This window comes from Dipodomys spectabilis, unplaced genomic scaffold (assembly GCF_019054845.1).
Source record: "Dipodomys spectabilis isolate Male_0828 unplaced genomic scaffold, ASM1905484v1 ptg000234l, whole genome shotgun sequence".
Lineage (NCBI taxonomy): Eukaryota > Metazoa > Chordata > Mammalia > Rodentia > Heteromyidae > Dipodomys > Dipodomys spectabilis.
Window position 1 is genome coordinate 19970322 of NW_024870911.1, and position 20329 is coordinate 19990650.

Here is a 20329-nt window from a genome sequence, read left to right on the forward strand (position 1 = left end):
GAGGTCTTAAAGAAACACAGTGGCTGAAAAGAACACAGTAGAGGCAAAGGAAGACCAAGTACTGGCAAACCTTACCGCTCCACGAAGATTCCAGCCTGCACAGCATGCACGATGCTTCGGAACTTTGGCTTCTCCTCTGCCCTGCGGCCTTTGGCTCGGGTCTGCTGGGTGAAGGTGGAAGCCAGCCAGTCCCGTACCTCTGAAGGTACGGCATCTGACCGTAGCTCCTGCAGCTCGTCCTCTGTATCCAAGATTTGCCTGGGATCCAGAAGGGAGAATCATAGGAAAAAAGATGGCAGGTGTTTCCATAGCCTAGAGACCCTGCACCCAGCCCCAACCCAAAATAAGTAATGTTCCTACCAGCTTTCTCTGTCATGATCTTCCTCTCCTTTCTCTTACTATATCTGTGTGTGTGTGTGTTTGTACACACACGTGCACACACGCCAATCCTGGGTCTTGAACTTAGGGCCTGGGCGCTGTTTCTTAGTTTTTTTGCTCAGAGCTAACCACTTGAGCCACAGCTCTACCTCCAGCTTTTTGGGTGATTACTAGAAGGTAAAAATTTCCTGGTCTTTTCTGCTCAGGCTGGCTTCAAATCTCAATCCCCAGATTTCAGCCTCCTTAGTAGCTAAGATTATAGGCCGGAGCCTCCGGTGCCCAGCCTCTTACTATATCTTTTTCTGTCTGGATTGCTATCCAGCTTCTTCGCTACTCACTGTGTGAGGTATCAAACAGCCTGTCTATGGCCACATTCAAGCAGACAATGAATTATCATCTGCCAGAGTGTTACAGAATAGAACTGTCCAGTAGAAATAAATTGCAAGCCATGTACATAAAAAATTTAACATCCTAAGAGTTACATTAAGAAGACAGAAAGAAACTGATTAAAAAATTTGTTTTCGTGATAAATTTTATTTAAATAAATACCTCCAAAATATTATCGTTTCAACATAAATCAACATAAAATACATCAATGACAGATTTTTACACTTTTTTTTCTAAGTCTTCAAAATCCAGTGTGCAATTTACATGCATTATATATGTAAATTATTGCCACATGGCAAGTACTCATCAGCTCTGTGGAATCAGAGGCTCCCAAATTGGCCAGCACAGGTCTAGAAAGGTCTTCTACACTGGGAAGGTTAACATTAGATGTGCTTTAGGGTTCCTTCCAACTCTGAACTCATTGTGTGTGTGTGTGTGTATGCCAGTACTTGAGAGCTTGAACACAGGGCCTGGGTAATGTCCCTTCGCTTTTTCTGTTCAAGGCTAGCACTCATCCTCTCCTCCACACTCCTGGTTTTTCTTTTGCAGTACAGCATGTCTCTCTGCCTCTTCCTCTGCTCCTCTATCTCAGCTCAGAGCCCTTTCTACCTATCCTATCCTCTCTCTTTCTTCCTGTCTATTCCCCCCACACATCCCTCATCTCCAGCCTTCTGGAACCCTGGCTACCTGCTATCTTTCTCCTTCTCTGTCTATAGGTCTCTCTCACCGTGTCTCATCAATATAGACGGCCTCCAGTAGAGATGCTGTGTATTCCAGGTTTTTCTTCAGCTCCTCAATGTTTACCTCCCCATTCTCCAACTGCTTCACCATGTAGCGCAGCCTGTGAGGGTGTAGGTACAGACATCCTGCTTAGATACTGTTCCCTTGTCAGGAAACCACCAATAGGGGACACTCTACAGAAACATCCTCAGTCTTCCATTCACTCGTTAATAATTTGAAAATGAACAATAAGCAGCTAATGCTTTTCCTCTCGGGCTGTAGGTGATGCCTGTAGTACATTCTCTCCCCACCCCCACAAAGTTTAAGCCTAGGCTTTTCTGACCCCATCACTCCATCTACCATCATCTGATCTCTCCACACGGTCCTTCAACCAGCAGCTTTTGCAAACTCTTGCTTAGACTGCCTGAGCCCCACAAAATCAGGCCGATACAAGCCACTAGGGTAATGTTTGGGAGATGATTTGTTAAATAGTCTGAACACTGACCCACAGGAAGGGGCTTTGGGATTAACAGCAATGAAAACAGCCCCCTGGGATCAAGGCAGGGAAGGGGAGCATGGCCCCAGCCCCTCTGTCCCTGGCAGAGATGGCAAAGACACAGAACAAAGCCCTTTCTGAATGCTTTCGCCTGGCCTCACTCCACGCAGGCAGAGCTAATGGATTATGATTCCAGAATCCATCAGCCAGGACAAAGCTGGTTAACCCCTGCCTGCCTGGGCTTGTGACACACAGAGAGAACCTGGCCCATTCTCTGCCAGCGGTCAAGTCCAAGCTCCTCCCAGGCCAAAAGCAGTGAGATAGCTCCAGGACTCTCAACTCACTGGATGTTTTGCCTGAACCGACCATCTCCTCACATTTTACACGTACAGATCTGGGGTGCAGAGGGGGGTGGTTAGGAACTAACTGAGAGGTTTCTGAGAAGTCTAGTCTATCCAGTTCAGGCAGGCAGTCACAAAGCAAATAAAGTTCCTCTAGTTGTAGAGGGTGATTTAAAAGAGAACCACAAAACAGGCCTTTTTCTCTGCTCTCTTCACCCTATCCCACCTCACCTGAAGCCAACTCAAGGGTGAAATGGAAGCAATTATAATCCCCCCTGAAAGGGGCTTCAGAAACCCAAGGTCACTCTCTGAGTCAGAGAAGAGAATGAGTCAGGAACCAGAGGCTGAAATTAGCATCAATTCCCAGGGATGCTGGGGGGAGGGAGAGCAATGGCATTCCTGAACAGAAGCAGCTCCAAAATCCTGGGGGGGGTCTCAGCAACTTTGGAATGGGGGGGGGGGAGGTTGCAGCCCCAGTAAGTATCACAAGCCAATTCTCATATCAAAGCCCAGCAGCTCTGGCCCACATGTCTGAGAGCAAATGGGGCAGAAGGGAATGGGGCAGAATGGGAGAAGGGGGAGCAGAAGTCTTCAGCGGGCTACGTCCATCCGTCACATCTCACTTCCAGCTGCCTCCCCTGCTGCACTGTTCCATGTGGACCCAGCAGGTTGTTTAACAGGAAGAAAGGAAAGAAAGATTAGGAAAGCCAGCCTCACTCCTGATTCAGTAGGGAAGGAACAGAGAGAGACAAAACATAGGCAGTCTTCCCCAGCCCAATGAGGTACACCCCTGCCTTTGAGGCCCAGGTACTAGCTGAGTTTTCCATCTCCCTGTCATGTCCCTTCTCCCATCATGACCTGGGACCATGAAATTTAGGGATACACAACACAGAAAGAAAAAAGAAAAAAGACCTCCCCTCCTGCCTATGGTTCCATCTGTCCCCCTTGTGGCCGCCCATCCTAATCTTCCACTTCAGTCAACTCTTCTACAACCCCAAATCCCATCCTCAAGGGTCAGTGCCCACCACCAAAGTTGTCCCAGTTCCTAAAACACCTCTTAAAGCACTCATCCATCCCAACACTGGCTCCCAAGTGAACAGCCACACCCACACGGGTGCTCATTTTCATACATTTGCATAATCTCTAACAGTGCTGCCAGCTCCACTTTCTAAAAAGCATTTTTTTCTCCTACATTATCTCATTTTATCCTCACAATGGGCCTATGAGGGAGGGAAGTGGAGAAAGAATTGCAAACTACATCTCCAATGCAAAAAAAAAAAAAGACTCAGGAGAAAGCTTTGGCATCAGATGCTTCTCTGCAGTCTGGAAGGCTGGAATCCTAGCTTCAAAGCCATCTCTCCCTGTGGTGAGTTCCAGGGAAAGTCACCAACTTTTAATCAGCCCTTATTGTAAGGTAGCCTGGAGACTACCAGCACACCTGTCACCTTGGATACCTGTCAAAATGTAGATTCTAGACTTTGATGCACACCTACTGAATCAGGACTTCTGGGAGAATAGTTTGCGGGGGGGGGGGGGGGGTGCACTGAAACTGGGGCTTGAACTCAGGGCCTCACATTCTTGTTTAGCTTTTCACTCAAGGCCAGTGCTCTATCATTTGAGCCACACCTCCACTTTCTGAGTTTTGCTGGTTAGTTGGAGATAAGAATCTCTAGGATTTGTCTGTCTGGGCTGGCTTCAAGAACCTTCATCCTCAGATTACAGGAGTGAGCCACCATTCCCACAAGTTTATGCTTTAAACAAAAACAAAAAACCACTCCAGACGATTCTAGCTCATTCTAGAGTTTGAAATTTTTTACTGTAGTGCCTCAGTTTCCTCATTTGTAGAACAGGATGATAATCAAGTAGCCTTGCATGGCTATGAAGAGAATTAAATGAGGATTAAATGTAAACTCACACTTACAATCCTACCTACTCAGTCGACTGAGATCTACAAAGCTGGAAGTAGAGTTATGGTTCAAGTGGTAAAGTGCCAGCCTTAGTATACAAAGAATTCAAGCCCCAGGATAGGCATGGGGGGAAGAAAGATAAAATGAAATATTATGTGCAAAAGAAGTGGCATGTATTAAAGTTCTCTATAGGTTTTGAGTAGGAATTAACTAACTAGCATCATACTAGCTCCACAAAGCTTATGTTGCACTCCTTTGAAACCCAACAAGCACCTGCCTGCTCTACCCCAGTCCAGCACAACAAAATACAATCTGGATAGAGAAGGTGATGAGGAAGTCCCTCAACAGAAGAAACAAGAGTTGAGAATGCCTATGATCTCTAATAATAATAATAACCTCATATGATTTTCACAAGCTATGAAGGAAGCCAGTGACTTGTCCAAGGTCATACAGCTTGCTGATCTCATTCAGCTTGGCAAGGCCTACAACTCAGGCTAATGGCACCTGCTTAGGTTCCCACACAATGAAGGTGTTAGGGCAAAAGCAGCTCAATCCTGTAATTAGCTAGGAGAGAGGCAACCCTAATTCTACCAAAGCCTCTGCAGCCACAGGCAGTTCTGTCCTGAGTGTTGTGCTTTGGGCTCTGCAAATAGGAGCAGGAGAGACAGTGAGTGTCTGGAAGGTACCGACAGTGCCTGGTTTATCTTGGCCTCCATATTCAAATGCACAGTGATCAGTGAAAGTTCCACCAAGTAAGCACCAGGAAACAGGAGCAGACTAATCAGGAGAGATGCCACCAGTCAGAGCTCCTCATAGAGATTCTGGAGCCAGGACTTTCAAAATGCTAATGGTGAGCCTGGGTAGAAAAAAGTGGAGGGCTGGGAAGGTGGCTCAGTGGTAGAGCACTTGCCTTGCATGCCTGAGGCCCTGGGTTCGATTCCTCAGCACCACATAAGCAAAAAGAAAAAAGCCGGCAGTGGCGCTGTGGCTCAAGTGGTAGAGCGTTAGCCTTGAGCTGAAGAGCTGAGGGACAGCACCCAGGCCCAGAGTTCAGGCCCCACGACTGGACCCAAAAAAAAAAAAAGAAAGAAAGAAAAAAGTGGAACCCTTAGTTGACTTTGAACTCAGGGCTTCTTCCAAGTCCCTCCCCTTCCCTCACCTCTAGATCTCCTCCAGAAGCTCTTATACAGCTTCTGTTGAAGTCTGAACCAAACACAACCCAGACACCAAAAGGAGGGGAGGCAGGGGAGGAAGGAAAGAATAAAGAATAAATTTGACAAATGAAGAGTCCAAGAAGAGCTGGACTCAGACAACTGAAAGACTCCAGGTGCTAAACTGCACCCTCCTAAAGTCAAACAAACGCTCACACACATATATGCCTGTACACACTGATGAGCATGCATGCATGCGCGTGTGCGCACACACACACACACACACACACACACACACACACACACACACCATACTCTCTGGCCAGCAAGGCCTTTCTTGTGCCAAAGTCTTTCAGAGCTAAGATCTTCCCAGATCCACCCAAAGTCTTCAATTCACTGTTCTGTGGGAATACTCTCTACCCACATCAGTTTAAACCACTTGTGCAAAAACCTCCAAGAATCTGGCATGGGAAAGATCCCCTTTCCTGTAGAAGTAGATGCTCAACCCCAACCAGTCCTCATTCAGCCCCAGGAAAAACTAGAAGCTTTACCACCTACCAGCATTACTATCTCCTTTATCTTCAGCCCCTGTCCCAGGAAAAAAGCCATAGGACCTGACCCCTATTGTCTTCTAGAGGCCCCACTGTCCTCCAGCCCTAGGAAACCAGCGGGAAGATAAGACCAGCTGTTAAAAAGCAAACAAACAAAAACCAATTCTTCAGAAGAGCCCACCTTCCCCAGTTCCCACCACAGGCGACTGATGATCTTGGGATTTCCATAGATCCCTGCCTCTATTTCCAGTATTCACACTCAAAAACAAACAAAAAACCCTACTTAGGAAGTTTGGAATAAGACAGTCTAAAGTTAGAAGGCTAATTTGGGTTCTTAAAGGGTGTGTGTGCATGTGTGCCTCTGTGTGTGTGTGTGTGTGTGTGTGTGTGTGTGTGTGATTTCAAGGGAGTGTGAGGTCCTAAGAATGCTTTGGATCAGGAAAGGAAAGTATGGGAAACGCTGCAAACTCATTTGTCATAGCGAAAAGGAATCAGTAAGAAGGAAAAGGAGATGAAAATGGGAGGATAATAAGGTAAAGAAAAGACACTAGAAGCCGGCTATTGGTGGCTCATGCCTACAATCCTAGCTACTCAGGAGGGTGAGATCTGAAGACTGTGTGGTTCGAAGCGAGCCACTTTCCAGGAAGCTGACTTTTCGGGCAGGAAAGTCCCCAAGTCTCCAATTAAACAGCAAAAAGTTTGAAGTAGAGGTATGGCTTAAGTGGTAGACCACCAGCCTTGAGCAAAAAAGTTAAAGGACAGTGCTTAGGCCCATCAATCTCCATTACTGGCATACACAAATACACACACAAACATACACACACACACACACACAAGTGTACCAATTGGCTCGCTCTCACACAAATCATACAGAGATGATCAGGTTTAGATCTTTCCCCTACAACAAACTAGAAATGGTGGGTTCATAGGCAAGCTCTTCTTCCTTCTCTCTCCTCTTCCCTGGCACCTACCTGAGTATGGGGCCCTGGAGATGGCTCCTCTGAACAGGAACAGGACTTGCCATGGAAATCAGTTTCCTGCTTCTCAATACCAAAACTCTGACCCCAGGGACCAAAGGTCCCTATGGGGGAAACAACTCTCCAGACCCCAGCTTCCTCCAGTTCCCAGGAGAACAACTGCGCGACTAACCAGATGCTCTTTGGGGTGGGGAACTGGAGGGGCCTGGACAGAGGAAGAAGGGAGTGAGGCAAGACCCAGCCCACAGGAACTGGGTGAGAGGCCGCGGGAAAAGTTTCACATCTGAATCAGACTGAAAACAAGAATCTGTTGTCAGAAGAATCCCAGAAAGGACAGAAATAGCACCGGCCAGCCCCTTGCTCTCAGGAGGTGGGGCTCTTCTTTGGGAAAAAGGGATTACCAGGCTGCTTTAGGATGCACAGGACAAGGAACTATCCCGAATCTGCCACAGAGAAATCTGTCATGGGAGAGAAGGGCCTGCAAGGGCCCCTTGGAGAGGCTAAGCAGATTCAACTCCCTCTCTGAGTCTTTTTCCAAGGTCATTTCTTCCAAGTGAGTCCTTAACCTACCTGAAAGAATGGAAGTAAGACAGGAGGATGGACTTCCCACTGATAATTAGAAGCTGTAGTAAAAGAGCTCCCTGAAGCTACGAAACAGAACCTTATGTAGACCAGACACTGCTTCCCAAGGGAAAGCGTCCCCAACTCCCAAGCAGTGAATGGAAGTCAGGAGAACTTTGTCCATTAAAAAAAAAAAAAAAAACAAAATCAAGGCTGGGTGAGATGGGTGAGGTCTTGTGTTAAGGAGTGGAGGGGTGGGGGGAGAGTCTGAGTAATTTGAACATTTCCAGCCCCCAGTTTTCTCATCTTAAAAGTAGAGATTGGTGAGTTAACTATACAGAAGTCAATCCAGCCCAGAGGTAGAGGAGAAGCGATGTATGGCTCAGGAAGCGAGGGCGGGGGGGGGGGGGGGGGGGGGAGGAGGGGGGGGAGGGGGGGAGGCCCCCAGAAAAGTTTAAGGGCCAAGACCCCCTTCTACCACCTCCAGACTTTGATCTCTCTGGAGCTGGGGAGGAAAAGACCCGTTTTTGCAGCGCAGAAGAGGACGTGCGCACACAGCCCCAGCCGCCTCCCTATTGGCTGTGAGATGACATCACCAACACAAGCGCATGGGGGCTACGATTGGTCAGCTGAAGTGCTGGGCGGGGCTGAGAAGGGCAGATGGTGGGTGAAGCTCCCTGCATCCAGTTGCAAAGAGAGTTGCCGGTGTACATGTTCTTCGCCTGGATGGACAGGGTGCAGGGCTGGGGGTGGTGGAAATGAATATGGCAGGAGAAAGGGAAATAAAGAAGAAACGTGCCATAAGCTGGATTTTATGGAAGGAAGTCTTCTCTCTCAGTCCTACCTCTCAAAAGCAAAGAGAAATCAAAATACCCTGTCACTGTGCCAAAGCCTTGAAGGATAATAAACAAATGAAGTTTGGGAAGCGGCTGTTTCGCAGCTCCACTGAGCACTGGGATGAGTGGAAATGGACTTCAGTGACAACCAAAACAATGGAGGTTAAAGACCTACAAGCTGTTTTCCAGTGAACTCCCCGTGGCCTTGAAACCTGGCTGCTGCATATTGTCGAAGAAAAGACGCTCTCTCTCTCTCTCTCTCTCTCTCTCTCTCTCTCTCTCTCTCTCTCTCTCTCTCTCTCTCTTCCTGTCCCTCCCCACTCCAAGTTGTGCTAACTTCAACCCTCCTATTGAAAGGTAGAGCTTAGACTAGAAGAAAAGAAAATCTTGTCTTCCTGGATAGAATCAAAGTTGGTTGGACAAACAACCTGCTCACCCACATACCCATGCTGCATTGCTCATTCTAGCCTATGATCATTATCTCTTTCTAACAAGAAGGAACATTAAGCAATGACTACTGATCCTTTCCCTAGGAGAAAAACTTTCATACACTCACCCACACATATATCTATACCCTGAACTCTACCTTTGACTGAGCTAAAGCATCTGTAAACCTAGCTGGGTGCCGGTGGCTCCCACCTGTAATCCTAGCTACTCAGGAGGCTAAGATTTGAGGACTGAAACTCAAACCCAGCCCAGCAAGAAAGTATGTAAGACTCATATCACCAATTAATAATGACAAAAAAAAACAGAAGTGGAGCTGTGGATCAAGTGATAGAGCACCAGCCTTGGGTGAAAAAGGAAAAGCCAAGTGAGAGCACATGGCTATGAGCTCAAGCTCCAATACCAGTACACACACACACACACACACACACACACACACACAATCTGTAATCTGACTAGAAGGTAGAGCATAGATGTGAGGATCCAAGCAAAGGACTCAGCATCACTTTTCCTTTAGCTCTTAAAATTAGATTTAAAAGAGAAAGGAGCCCAGCCACAATGACTCCTTCCCCAGGCAATGCCCACCTTTCCCCACTGTGCAGAGAACTAAGGATGGGACATTCTGCCTCTGGTCAGAGAAGAGAGGAATGCATTGCATAAAGGATTAACTGGTTGATCCAAAGTCTCCAAAATCTCAGAAACTGAATGAAAACATCTATGTCTAATAGAAACAGGACATGAGTTAAAATCAGAAGAATTTGCCTGCATTCTACTATATGTGAAGTCACTCTGAACTCTAATTTCTAAAGTGAGTAAATTAATACACCCTTTCCAGAAAGCTCACAAGGAACCAATGAAATGTTGCATGAGAGTATTTTGGAAACAATAAATTGATACATGAATGCAAGGGATTATTATTTAGTTCAATCCTTTAATTAGTTCAGTAAATACACATTGAGAATTCTCCATTAACAAAATCCTCCAGTCTTGGACCCAGGACCCAATTTTCCATCTAGGGCTCAAAGGATACCAGGGTTTCTCTGTGGAAAAAGCTCTGGTCTCCCTGTCACTACAATTCCAGATGCCTAGGGCTTCTCTCTGCCTTCCTATTTCAAACCAACCAGAGAGGCCAAGGATTTTGCAGAGCATGGAACTTCAGACCCAAGAGCACTCAGCCCTTAATCTCGCCCAAGCTATCCTGTTTCCCTCACTCCAGTGGATTTCTATGGCAATACAAGCAGCCCTGATTCTGGCAGCTGGCTGGGCAGAGTGGCGGGGGTGGCTCCAGAGATAAAAATAACCCCCCTAGTGGCAGAGCTGGAGTGCCATCCTGGGAGGCAGCAAGCCTCAGGTTGACATGGCAGCAGTAGTGAGAGATCTTCAGGCGCTGGACTCAGGAGAGTGGCAGAGGAGGATCAAAACCAGGAGAATGGAGAGAGAGGAAGGAGAGGGGCAGCGGGTACTCTAGAAGGGAAGGAGGGAACAGGGGATGGGGGGAGTCTGTTTCCTCCACACTGTGTCTGAAGACAGTCTCTCCCCCCATCCTACCCCCACCTCCTAACCAGAAACCGTTTCTAACAGGTGTTCCTAGCAACAGACCAACACAGTGGAGGAAGAGAGTAATCTAAGCAGTTTGATCCTTTAGCCAGAAGAATAAGAACCCAGGTGTCCCAGCTGGCAGTCCCAAGATACAATGAGTCACCTCTCCCTTAGATTTCAGTCCTTGAGAAGGCAGAGATTGGGAAGGGAAGGCAACAATGTCAGAAGATGGCAGATGGGAAAGGAGGCTCTCAGGACCCAATCCAAAAGAACTCTTTCTCCAGCTCATTTGTCCACCCTTTCTCTCCCTCCCCGAGCTATTTAATTCTGCTCATTAACCACCTCCACATGGACCACCCCATAGCCCTCCAAGTACATCCCAACAGATGTTCCCAGCAGATGCCCTGCTTCCAGGGGGTGGAACAGATGCTCAGGGCAGCCTGGGATGGGAAAGTGTATTGGAAGCTTGGCAAGGGAGGTCTGCAGGTGCAAGGGAGCAAGCACACGATTCAAGTCTGATTCCAGCACTACTCTCCATCCTGCTATCTATCTCTGGGCATCATTTTCCTCTCCCGTCACACATCACCTGTCCGATTCAGAGCCTGCCATATAGGCTTTCGCAAAGTAAGATGCCTGGGCCTCAACTGCCAGGCTCAAGTTCATCCTTTCTGACTCGAATCAGTTTTCTAACCAGTTCTTGGAGGAGAAGAATAGCTTTCTTCTTTCATCAGAGAGAGGTCGCATTCTAAACCTCCAAGAATTTCCCATGAAATTCTCCTGCATAGCTACCTCTAATCCACTCTGCTGCAATCAAAGCCATAGCCAACTGAGTTGGCATTTCAAAGGGGAGCAGAAGGGGAGAGAATGGAGTGAGGCTAGAGCAGCTCAATTTGCCATATATCTTTCTGCCTGGAATGTCTGGATCTCTTGCTTTATAGCGAGATGGTCAGGGTTAGGGAGCTCTTGGCAACACCTCTGGCATGTGTGCTTACTCTGCCAGACCCAAGAAGTTTCCAAACAAAGTAGACAACAGAGGAGAAAATGAGAGAGAAGGGGCCAAGCGAGATATGTAAGAACTGATCAACAAGGGAGGCAGGGAGCCGAGGGCTGGGACTAAAAGGAAAAACTTCCTAACCCTCAGTTCCTGCCTGCCAGAGAGGATCACCGAGCACACACACACATACACCCACCCACACCTTCCCCACCCCACCCCACCCCCACACACACTCCAGCAATCTACACTCTCTTCCCAGCCTAGATGGTGCCAATACCAGCTGGTAGCCTAATCACCCCACTGCAGCCACTATAATTATTTGCAAATCTAACTTCTCACTGCAGCTGTGGAATCAACCCACCTGAGGGGGGGGGGGGGTCGCCCTCCTGAAGTGCTCTCTTTCCTAACTCTGCTCCTAATCCCCAGGGCTCTCTGGATACACCCTGATCTTTTCCCCTGCCTCTTACAAAATCCCTATTATATCTCCCTCGGTGCCCTTCCACCAGGTCTGGGATGCTGAAGGCAAATCCTAACGACGTTTCTTCCCAGATGGGGATAAACCCGGCAGCTGCAGCAGGAGCTGAGGGAACAGGAGCAGTTGCAGGATATGAGGTCTGAGCACTGGCTCTGGGGACATCCTTCCATGAATGGATCACAACCCAGTCTTCTCCTTTTCCCTACTCAAGCCCTTCTTTCCCCATCAGTCCATTTGTACTCCTTGCTGGAATTTTTCTCCCTAGGTTTCTTGGTCTGTCTTGTCTTTTCCCCCTTAGGGGACTATCTCATTATCTAACAACTTCCAGTCCCTCCAGTGTCTCACCTCCACTCCACCTGCTGCCCTGTTTTTGTCCTTCTTTCTTTGCAGCCGCCCTGAAGAGTTGGAAAATAGCTACTCAACTTCCCATACCTGAGAAAATCAGTCCCTTGAGATTCAAAGGCAATTACTGCACTTCCTCCCTAGAGGAGCTGGGAGGATGAGGTCACTGGGCAGGCAGAAGAAAGGCCTTGTAGAAGACAGGAGTTGAGATGAGACTCCTGCGAAGGCCCCAAAGGGTGCCTGCAGCAAACTGTACCCTATACCCCAGGGAGGGGAGGGAGGGGGGACTGGTCCCAGAGATTTTTTTCTGGCTCCTAGACAAGATGGGGGAGTAGGAGACCGAAGGTCAGAGGGACAGAGTAAGTCAAAGGAGAAATGGAACAAGAAAGAGGAGCAAAGAGAAGCATAGGAAGGAAACGCAGCTGAAGAAAGATGATGGCAAAAGAGGAAAGAAGAGAGGATTCCTTCAAGGATTAAAAAAGAGAAAAAGAAGCCAGGCTCAGGTGGCTCACACCTGTAATCCTAGCTACTCAGAAGGCTGAGATCTGACGATTATGGTTCAAAGCCAGCCCCAGACAAGAAAGTCCATGAGACTCGTCAAATAAACTACCAAAAAGCTAGAAATGGAGCTGTGGTTCACATGGCTCAAGGACAGAATCCAGGCTCTGGGTTCAAGCCCCAGAATTGGCAAAATGAAAAGAGAGAGACGGAGACAGAAACAGAGAGACAGAAGGAGACAGAGAAAGAGACCAAGAGACAAAGAAAGACCAGAAGTGTTACAGACTAATTCTCCATAATTCCTTTATAGACTCTCTCAATACTTCTTTCAATTTCTTTTTCTTTATGGTTTGGGATATAGTTGACAAAAAAGAAAGGAGGGAGGGAATGTCTAAGATGCCCAGGCTTCTTACCTGGGCTGTCAGTCTCTCTATATCCTCAAACTCTTTCACTTTCCTCTGAGCAAAAGTGACAAATGTAGCCAGGCATGGTGGCATCCGTTAATCCCAGCTACTCCAAAGGCAAAAGCAGGATGGCCAACCTGGAAAAAGCTAGCAAGACTCTATCTCAAAAGAAGAAAGAAAGAAAGAAAGAAAGAAAGAAAGAAAGGAAGGAAGGAAGGAAGGAAGGAAGGAAGGAAGGAAGGAAGGAAGGAAGGAAGGAAGGAAAGAAATATAGGGCTGGGAAGGTGGCTCAGTGGTAGAGCGCTTGCCTTGCATGCCTGAGGCCCTGGGTTCAATTCCTCAACACCACATAAGCAGAAAAAGCCAGAAGTGGTGCTGTGGCTCAAGTGGTAGAGCGCTAGCCTTGAGCTGAAGAGTTGAGGGACAGCGCCCAGGCCCAGAGTTCAGGCCCCACAAGCAAACAAAAAAGAAATATAAATGAAAGGGCTGAAAATATGGCTCAAGTGACAGAGGACGTGCCTAGCATGGTTTGGTCCCCAGTATCACAGAAGAAAAAGTGACAAATGCAATCTCAAGTGTGGAATCTCTTCTCTGTCTCTTACCACCCTGCCCCCTAAGATTCCTGGACAAAATGAGTGACATTTGAGTTCTAAAGGACTTATAGAGGAAATGGGAATTATTTTTTAAAGTAGGCTAGAGAGACGGAAATACCCGATGGGAAAAACAGGGAGAAAGGTATAGTGGCATATGCTTGTAATCCCAGCATTTTGGGATTGGTTTGGCAGAAGAATCATGAGTTCAGGGCCATCCTGGGCTATATGGCCAGACCCTACCTCAAAAGATAGATAGATAGATAGATAGATAGATAGATAGATAGATAGATAGATAGATAGATAGATAGGCAGATAGACAGATAGATAGATAGGATAAACAGACTAGGGAAGAAGGACTCCTTATGATGGCATCTCTACCAGATAACCATTCATCAACTCTCTTCCAAGTCATAACCCAAATACTAGGGCTCTAACATATTCGATAATTCATATTTCTTCCCCTTGAGTCCTTATCTCTTCCCCTCATTCCTGCCAATAGCCTCTCCTTCATTCCCATTCCCCTGCCTCTTCACAAACCAAGCTCTTTCATGCTGAAAAATCTCCAGGCTTCCTCATTGAACAGCCACTTTCCTATGGATAATATCAAACAAAAAACTGAAACTCTGAGAGATTATGTATATTATAGGCTTCAGATCACACAATTAGTCATCAACAGCATGGAAATACAAACTCAAACTCCAGGCCCCCAAAATTCACTCTGTTAGTCACCTTCCATCTCTCTTCCTTCCCAATTCCCTCCAGCTACCAATTCTGGCTAGAGGTGTATAGTGTTCTTCCTTCGGTCTACACTTGATTTCTGTAGTCCCTAAACCTCTTCTTCACCTTACTGCAGGAATTCTCTACTCCCTACCATCTCAGAGATGCTATGGAGTCCTCATTCAAACAAAACTGCTGGAGGAAAAAGGAGATGGGACACATCTGATGAGAGAGGGGAGGAGAAAAAAAAGCAAGCCAGAGAGGAGAGATTCCTTGAACCATAGATGGAAATGGAGGAAGAAGGGTTTTCCTACACACACACACACACACACACACACACATATACACACACACACCTGCCACCAAGGCCTAGGATGAATGATGCTTCTTTTTCTCCAGAGGTTCAAGGAGCTATAATTTATCCTGCAATCTTCACAGCAGCTCCAAAGTTATAGGCAGAGAGAGGAGGAGAGCAACTTGATTTTCCAAATTGATAAGAGCCAGCTGAGTACCAGTGGCTCGCATCTATAACCCTAGCTACTCAGGAGGCTGAGATCTGAGGATCACAGTTCAACGCCAACCTGGGCAGAAACGTCTGATTTTCTTATCTCCAATTAACTACCAAAAAGAATTAAAAAAAAAAAAAAAAAAAGAGCCAGAAGTGGAACTGTGGCTCAAGCACTAGTCTTGAGCCAAAAAAAAAAAAAGTGCAGGGACTAGAGCAAGGCCCTGAGTTCAAGCCCCAGGACCAGGACAGAAAGAAAGAAGGAAGGAAAAGAAAGAAAGAAAGAGAGAGCGAGCGAGAGAGAGAGAGAGAGAGAGAGAAAGAAAGAAAGAAAGAAAGAGAGAAAGAGAGAGAGAGGGAGGGAGGAAGGAATAAAGGAAGGAAGGAAGGAAGAAAGAAAGAAAGAAAGAAAGAAAGAAAGAAAGAAAGAAAGAAAGAAAGAAAGAAAGAAAGAAAGAAAGAAAGGAAGAAAGAAAGAAAGGAAGGAAGGAAGGAAGGAAGGAAGGAAGGAAGGAAGGAAGGACGGAAGGAAGGAAGGAAAGAAAGAAAGAAAGAAAGAAAAAGAGAAGAAAAGAAAGAAAAAAGAAGAGAAAACTGTTAAGAGCCATAGAAGACTGCTCCTTGGAGCACATACAAAATGAGAACATTTTGAAAGGGGTAAATCCTGCCCTCTGGATCTCCCCAAGATTGTCAAAAAAAAATCGTGTCACAAACAGAAACACAAAATCACACACATTATCCCATTCCTTGTAAGCTAACATGAATCCATACATCATCTCATTCAGACCTAGGACAATTTCAGTTATTCAGGTTAGTGCGTACTTTCCAGGCCCACTTATTATCACATGTGCCACTTAAAAACATAAAAACAAAAGGGTATCCTTGGCAGCTCTGCCTCCGGCACTCACATCAACCTTCACAGACACACATGGATACATATAGCAGACGTTCACAATTTCAGCCTGATGTATCTCATTCACACAATTTAAATATCATAGCTTCTATGTCCTTTCTATAGTTCATTCAATTCCAGGCTCTGTACTGAGGTTCCCAAACCTCAGACCTTTAAAGCATTACCAGCTTACAAAAAAAAAATCATCTTCCTTTCCTCCATCTCCATTTCCTACCTCCCTCTCCTGCGTGGAGGTATATAGACACGCAGCACAAAATCAAGAGACAGAACTGAGCTTTATGACAACTGTACATATATTCATTCACCCATTTGTTTGCATCTTTATTTAACAGTATTTATTGAGTGCCTATTATGTTCAAAGTACCACCTTAGACTCGAGTGAAACAAAGATTAGCGGGGGAAAAAAAAATCCCTCGCTAGGTCCTCTGCTTTAATCTCAGCTGTTATGACCTTAAACCGTAGTGTAGGACACTGTGGGGGAGGGGAGGGAGACTATGTCTACACTGTCCCACAACAAAGAAGGGGAAAAATATATTCTATCTGTAAAATTCCAAGGGAAACTGGAGCAGGGAGCAACATTTGCACTGTCCTGGGAGAGAGAATTCATATGCATTTCCTGTGTATGTAAACTTCCCTCCCACCCAAAGGGGAAAAAAAAAAAAAACCAGGCTTAAATCCACCTTGGTAGAATTGTCTTTCTTAGGTGGATGTAGGTAGCAAAATGAGGACCTCACTGGACAGGATTGAGCCAGATTCTAAGCCCCATGGACCAAGTCTATTGTGTCTACCACTGCAGCCCCATCTCCCAGCACATAATCTGGTCCAAGGGCCATTCATCCTGTTGTTGGATGAATGAAGACGCTGAGGCGGGAAACCCATCACTGCTCAGACGTTTTCTTGATTCACAAAAAGAAATACAGAAAACTCTTACTTCTACATTTTCTCCCTACAGTCCCAAAAGGTCTCAGAGAGTGGACAACTACATCAAATCCTTCATCTTAGGTTTAGCAAGGCTGAAAATCATCTTGACCAACCCATCCTTTCCAGACTGTCTCTCCCAGCCTCTTACACACTTCAATTTATAGGGTTGCTTGGTTAGAAAAAAATTTCCTAAAATAATAAATAAAAATCTCACCGTTGGAGATTTTTTCTACTTCATATGCTCCAGATTTTCAATTTATCCTTTACAGGGTTCTAGGGTGGGAAACAAAATCCCTACATGTTTTTCCCAACAAGAGACAGTCCTGCACCATTATATTGTTGGGGGTCTTTTATCCAGAAGCAAAAACACTCTAAAGAAGCCAGCTGCCAGTGGCTTACACCTGTAATCCTAGCTACTTAGGAAGCTGAGATTGAGAGGATCATGGTTTGAAGCCAGCCATGTTAAACCAGAGTTGATGTACATCTGTCATTCTAGGGTGATTGAGATAAAGAGGATCACAGTTTCAGCAGAAAAGTCCACAAGACTCCATCTCATTGGAGGAAGTTGAGTGTGGTTGTATGTGCCTGTCATCTTAGCTACAATGGGAAACCTAAAACAGGAGGATCATGATCCAGGAACATGCCTGGGCAGAAAGTGAGACCCTATCTCAAAAATAACAAGTGCAATAAATTAAAAGGGCTGGAGGCATGGGTAGGTGGTAAAGCACCTGCCTAGCAAGCATAAGAACCTAAATTTAAGCCCTCATACCAAAAACACACAAACAAAAAACCTCCTAAAATGTGTCGATGCCCTAGATTAGAAATTAAGAGGGTAAGAGGAGTAGGACATATTGAGTAAGGGAAATCAAGAAAGATATATATAGATATATAGACATTCCATCTGTCTTCATTTCCATTCAGTACTCAGTCCAGAAATGATTGTTTGAAGCTTATTTCCAGACTAACAACCCCTTTCTACTCTAAGTCATGAAGGAAGAACTGTATTTCCATTGAAAGGAATCCTTCCTTATTCACCTCTTTAGAAACAATCTGACCCCAGAGAACTGGGAACTTCTGCTCAGCAAAAGCCTTGCAAAGACTTTACTTGCCTTTCAACTGATGGTCAAAAGCTCCCTAATATTCAAAAAGGCCATTTCCAAAAAGCCATTAATTTGGGATCTACCTTGAGATCCAGATCTTCCTCTGCTTTCAGAAAATGAGATTGAGAGACTACTTCTCGTGAGGAATAATCTTCTGGGTAAATCATTATATCTAAATTGCTACACTCCTAAGAACCAGATTACTAGAGTGACGGCCAGAGTAATCAAATCAATAGTTGATAATCCTACCACAAAAGGCCACTCCTGCTAAAGCACCCATGAAGGCAGCCTCTACTCCCTTCTCTCCCCAGAGTTCAATTCCTCTTTCTAGGATCCTCTGTTCTTACCACCGAGCACTTATCACACTCAAGGTAGAAACCGCAATTCACAATTCACCTTTCAGGAAAGACTTTGGGTTAGGAAGATGTGAGAGATGATGAAACTGTAAAAATCCCACTCTTCTACAGAACCCTCCCTGCCCCCCGACCTGGATCAGAGGCCAGGTGAGTGTGGTCAAGCCACTAGTGCCGTGGGAAGTCATCCTGAGACACCTCAAATTCTTCCATGTAGAGACCCTGAGGCCTATTTATCCCTGGCTTTTCATCCACTTCCTTACCTGTTTACCCTCCTTCCTCAGCTTAGTTACCATTAGCAGAGCATCATTTTCTATCAAGATTCACCCAACAAAAATCAATTCCCTCCGCTTTTCCATTTCTTCATCCCAGAACTCATTCCAAGGCTGCGCTTCATAGAGCCCAGCAAATTGCATTGGCCCAGAGGCAGCAATGGAGGGGGACGGAAGGGGAGCGTATTTGGATTCTAAGCCTTGTTGACCACTATGCTTCATTCTCCCTAAGGCCTCCCTAAGCAGTAAAATCAGACCCACCTGCCTGATATAAAGGCACACCCCTACCACCACAGATAAAGTACTTATAGAACACCACTACTGTCTGTATCTGCCCATTCCTTACCTCCTTCTGTCTCCTTATCAGAACACAGAAAATGGAAGGCTTCTGTGCTTATTACTGGGGGTGGGAGTGGAATACTGGGAAGAAATGGAGTTTGGAGGCTGTGATTACTGTTTCCTCAGTAAGCATCCATGGTCTCCTATCTATTATAGTCTCTTTCCTGGGGCTTTGGGGAGTCATCTTAGGGAGAGGGGTAATTTCCCTTCTTCTCTCATTAAGAATCAACAGACTGCGGAGACTGCCCAATGGCAGCTGACTGGAAGGTAAACAGGGTACATGGCTTGTCTTTGACCAAATCCTGTCCTCTTCTGAGGGACAGGAAGAAAAGTTCTTTTCCTCTCTGGGACTGGTGCATGGGACACATGAGTCCTTCTTTTCCCCCCTTTATTACTCCCCATTATAAGCCCTGCTGCTCCTGCAACAATAAGAAGTGATGTCTCAATGTGCTCGGACATCCTAAATATAAACAAAAGGGCTTCGATTAAGCCTTTGCTAAATTTGCGCCTGTCAATCAATCTAGCTTCAATACCACCCCCTCTTCCAGCTCCCAGTCGGGGCATTCACCCCCTCCTCCAGATTCCAGGTGTGTCATTAGTATGCAGAATGAGCTTCTAGGCTCCAAAGACGAGGAGGTGCACCCTCACCCCTACTCCCTGCAGGCTGGAGGAAGCCAAAACTAGGGATCCCAATTGAGATGTCTATGACCCACAGGTTGGCACAAGATTCCTATGACCCCCCTCCCCCCCCCCCGGGCACACAACGCTGTTCAATCACTGCACACCTCCATGACCGGGGGACACACGTGTACATGCATGTGTTGTGTCTCACATCTGCACCACCCTGCACGGGGTCCGTGTGAGTCAGCCTGGAACCTCCTGAATGCTGCCCAGCCTGCAGCCCTGCCACACCGCTACGTGTGTCACCCGAAGGTCCACAGGCACAGGCACAACCTCAGCTTTGCAACTCCTAAGCCGGCTCTACCCGACACCCGCTGGCGATGCACATGCCTCATGCATGTGGCCTGGACACGCGTGTCAGGGCTGTATTACCTTGCACCTGCTAACATGTGTGCCCTTAAGAATCTACCAGCTGGGCTCTAGCCACCCTCCCCATACACACACACACAGTCCAGCCCCCCCCCTTTCCCTTTTATCCCCCTCCCCCCGGCCCAGCGACTCACAGAGACCGCAGTTTAATCCACATCTTCTTGCTGGGGGCTGACTTCAGCTCCAGGGGTGACGGGCAATCGGACTCCAGCATCTCTGGAGGACTGCGGGGGGACAGCTCCATGCTCAGCCACCGTCTAGGGGAAGAAGAGAGGGAGTAGACCACCCCTCAGCTCAGCCCCATTCCGTCCCTTCCCCCGGAGACCCTGGTGCTCCCCCATACCCACCCATCCAAGCCAGGCCCTTCCCACCTGCGGCTGGCGTGGACCAGCCAGGCCGGTATCTCTAGGCTTGGCCCAAGCTGGCAGAGCGGCCGTTGCGGCGGTTCCTTCCGTCTCACACCGCCGGGCTGAGCTCCGGGTTCCCTCCGGGTCCCAGCTCTCCGCGGGCGCCGCTGTCACCGCTGCCGCCGCGCGCGCGCTGCCGGAGCCGCCTCCTCGCCTCT

The 20329-nt window shown here is 46.9% G+C and overlaps 1 protein-coding gene across 2 annotated transcripts in view; it reads right to left on the bottom strand.

The window, feature by feature from the left end:
- Pde1b (phosphodiesterase 1B) overlaps positions 1–20329 on the bottom strand; it is a 30532-nt gene extending 10203 nt beyond the window's left edge. For both annotated transcript variants that reach the window (XM_042698763.1, XM_042698762.1), the window contains exons 1-4: positions 20136–20329; positions 19899–20021; positions 1493–1606; positions 76–258 (exon numbers count right to left, since the gene is read on the bottom strand). In XM_042698763.1, the coding sequence (XP_042554697.1) occupies positions 76–258; positions 1493–1606; positions 19899–20008 (407 nt within the window). In that variant the 5' untranslated portion in view covers positions 20009–20021; positions 20136–20329. The remainder of the gene's footprint in view (positions 1–75; positions 259–1492; positions 1607–19898; positions 20022–20135) is intronic.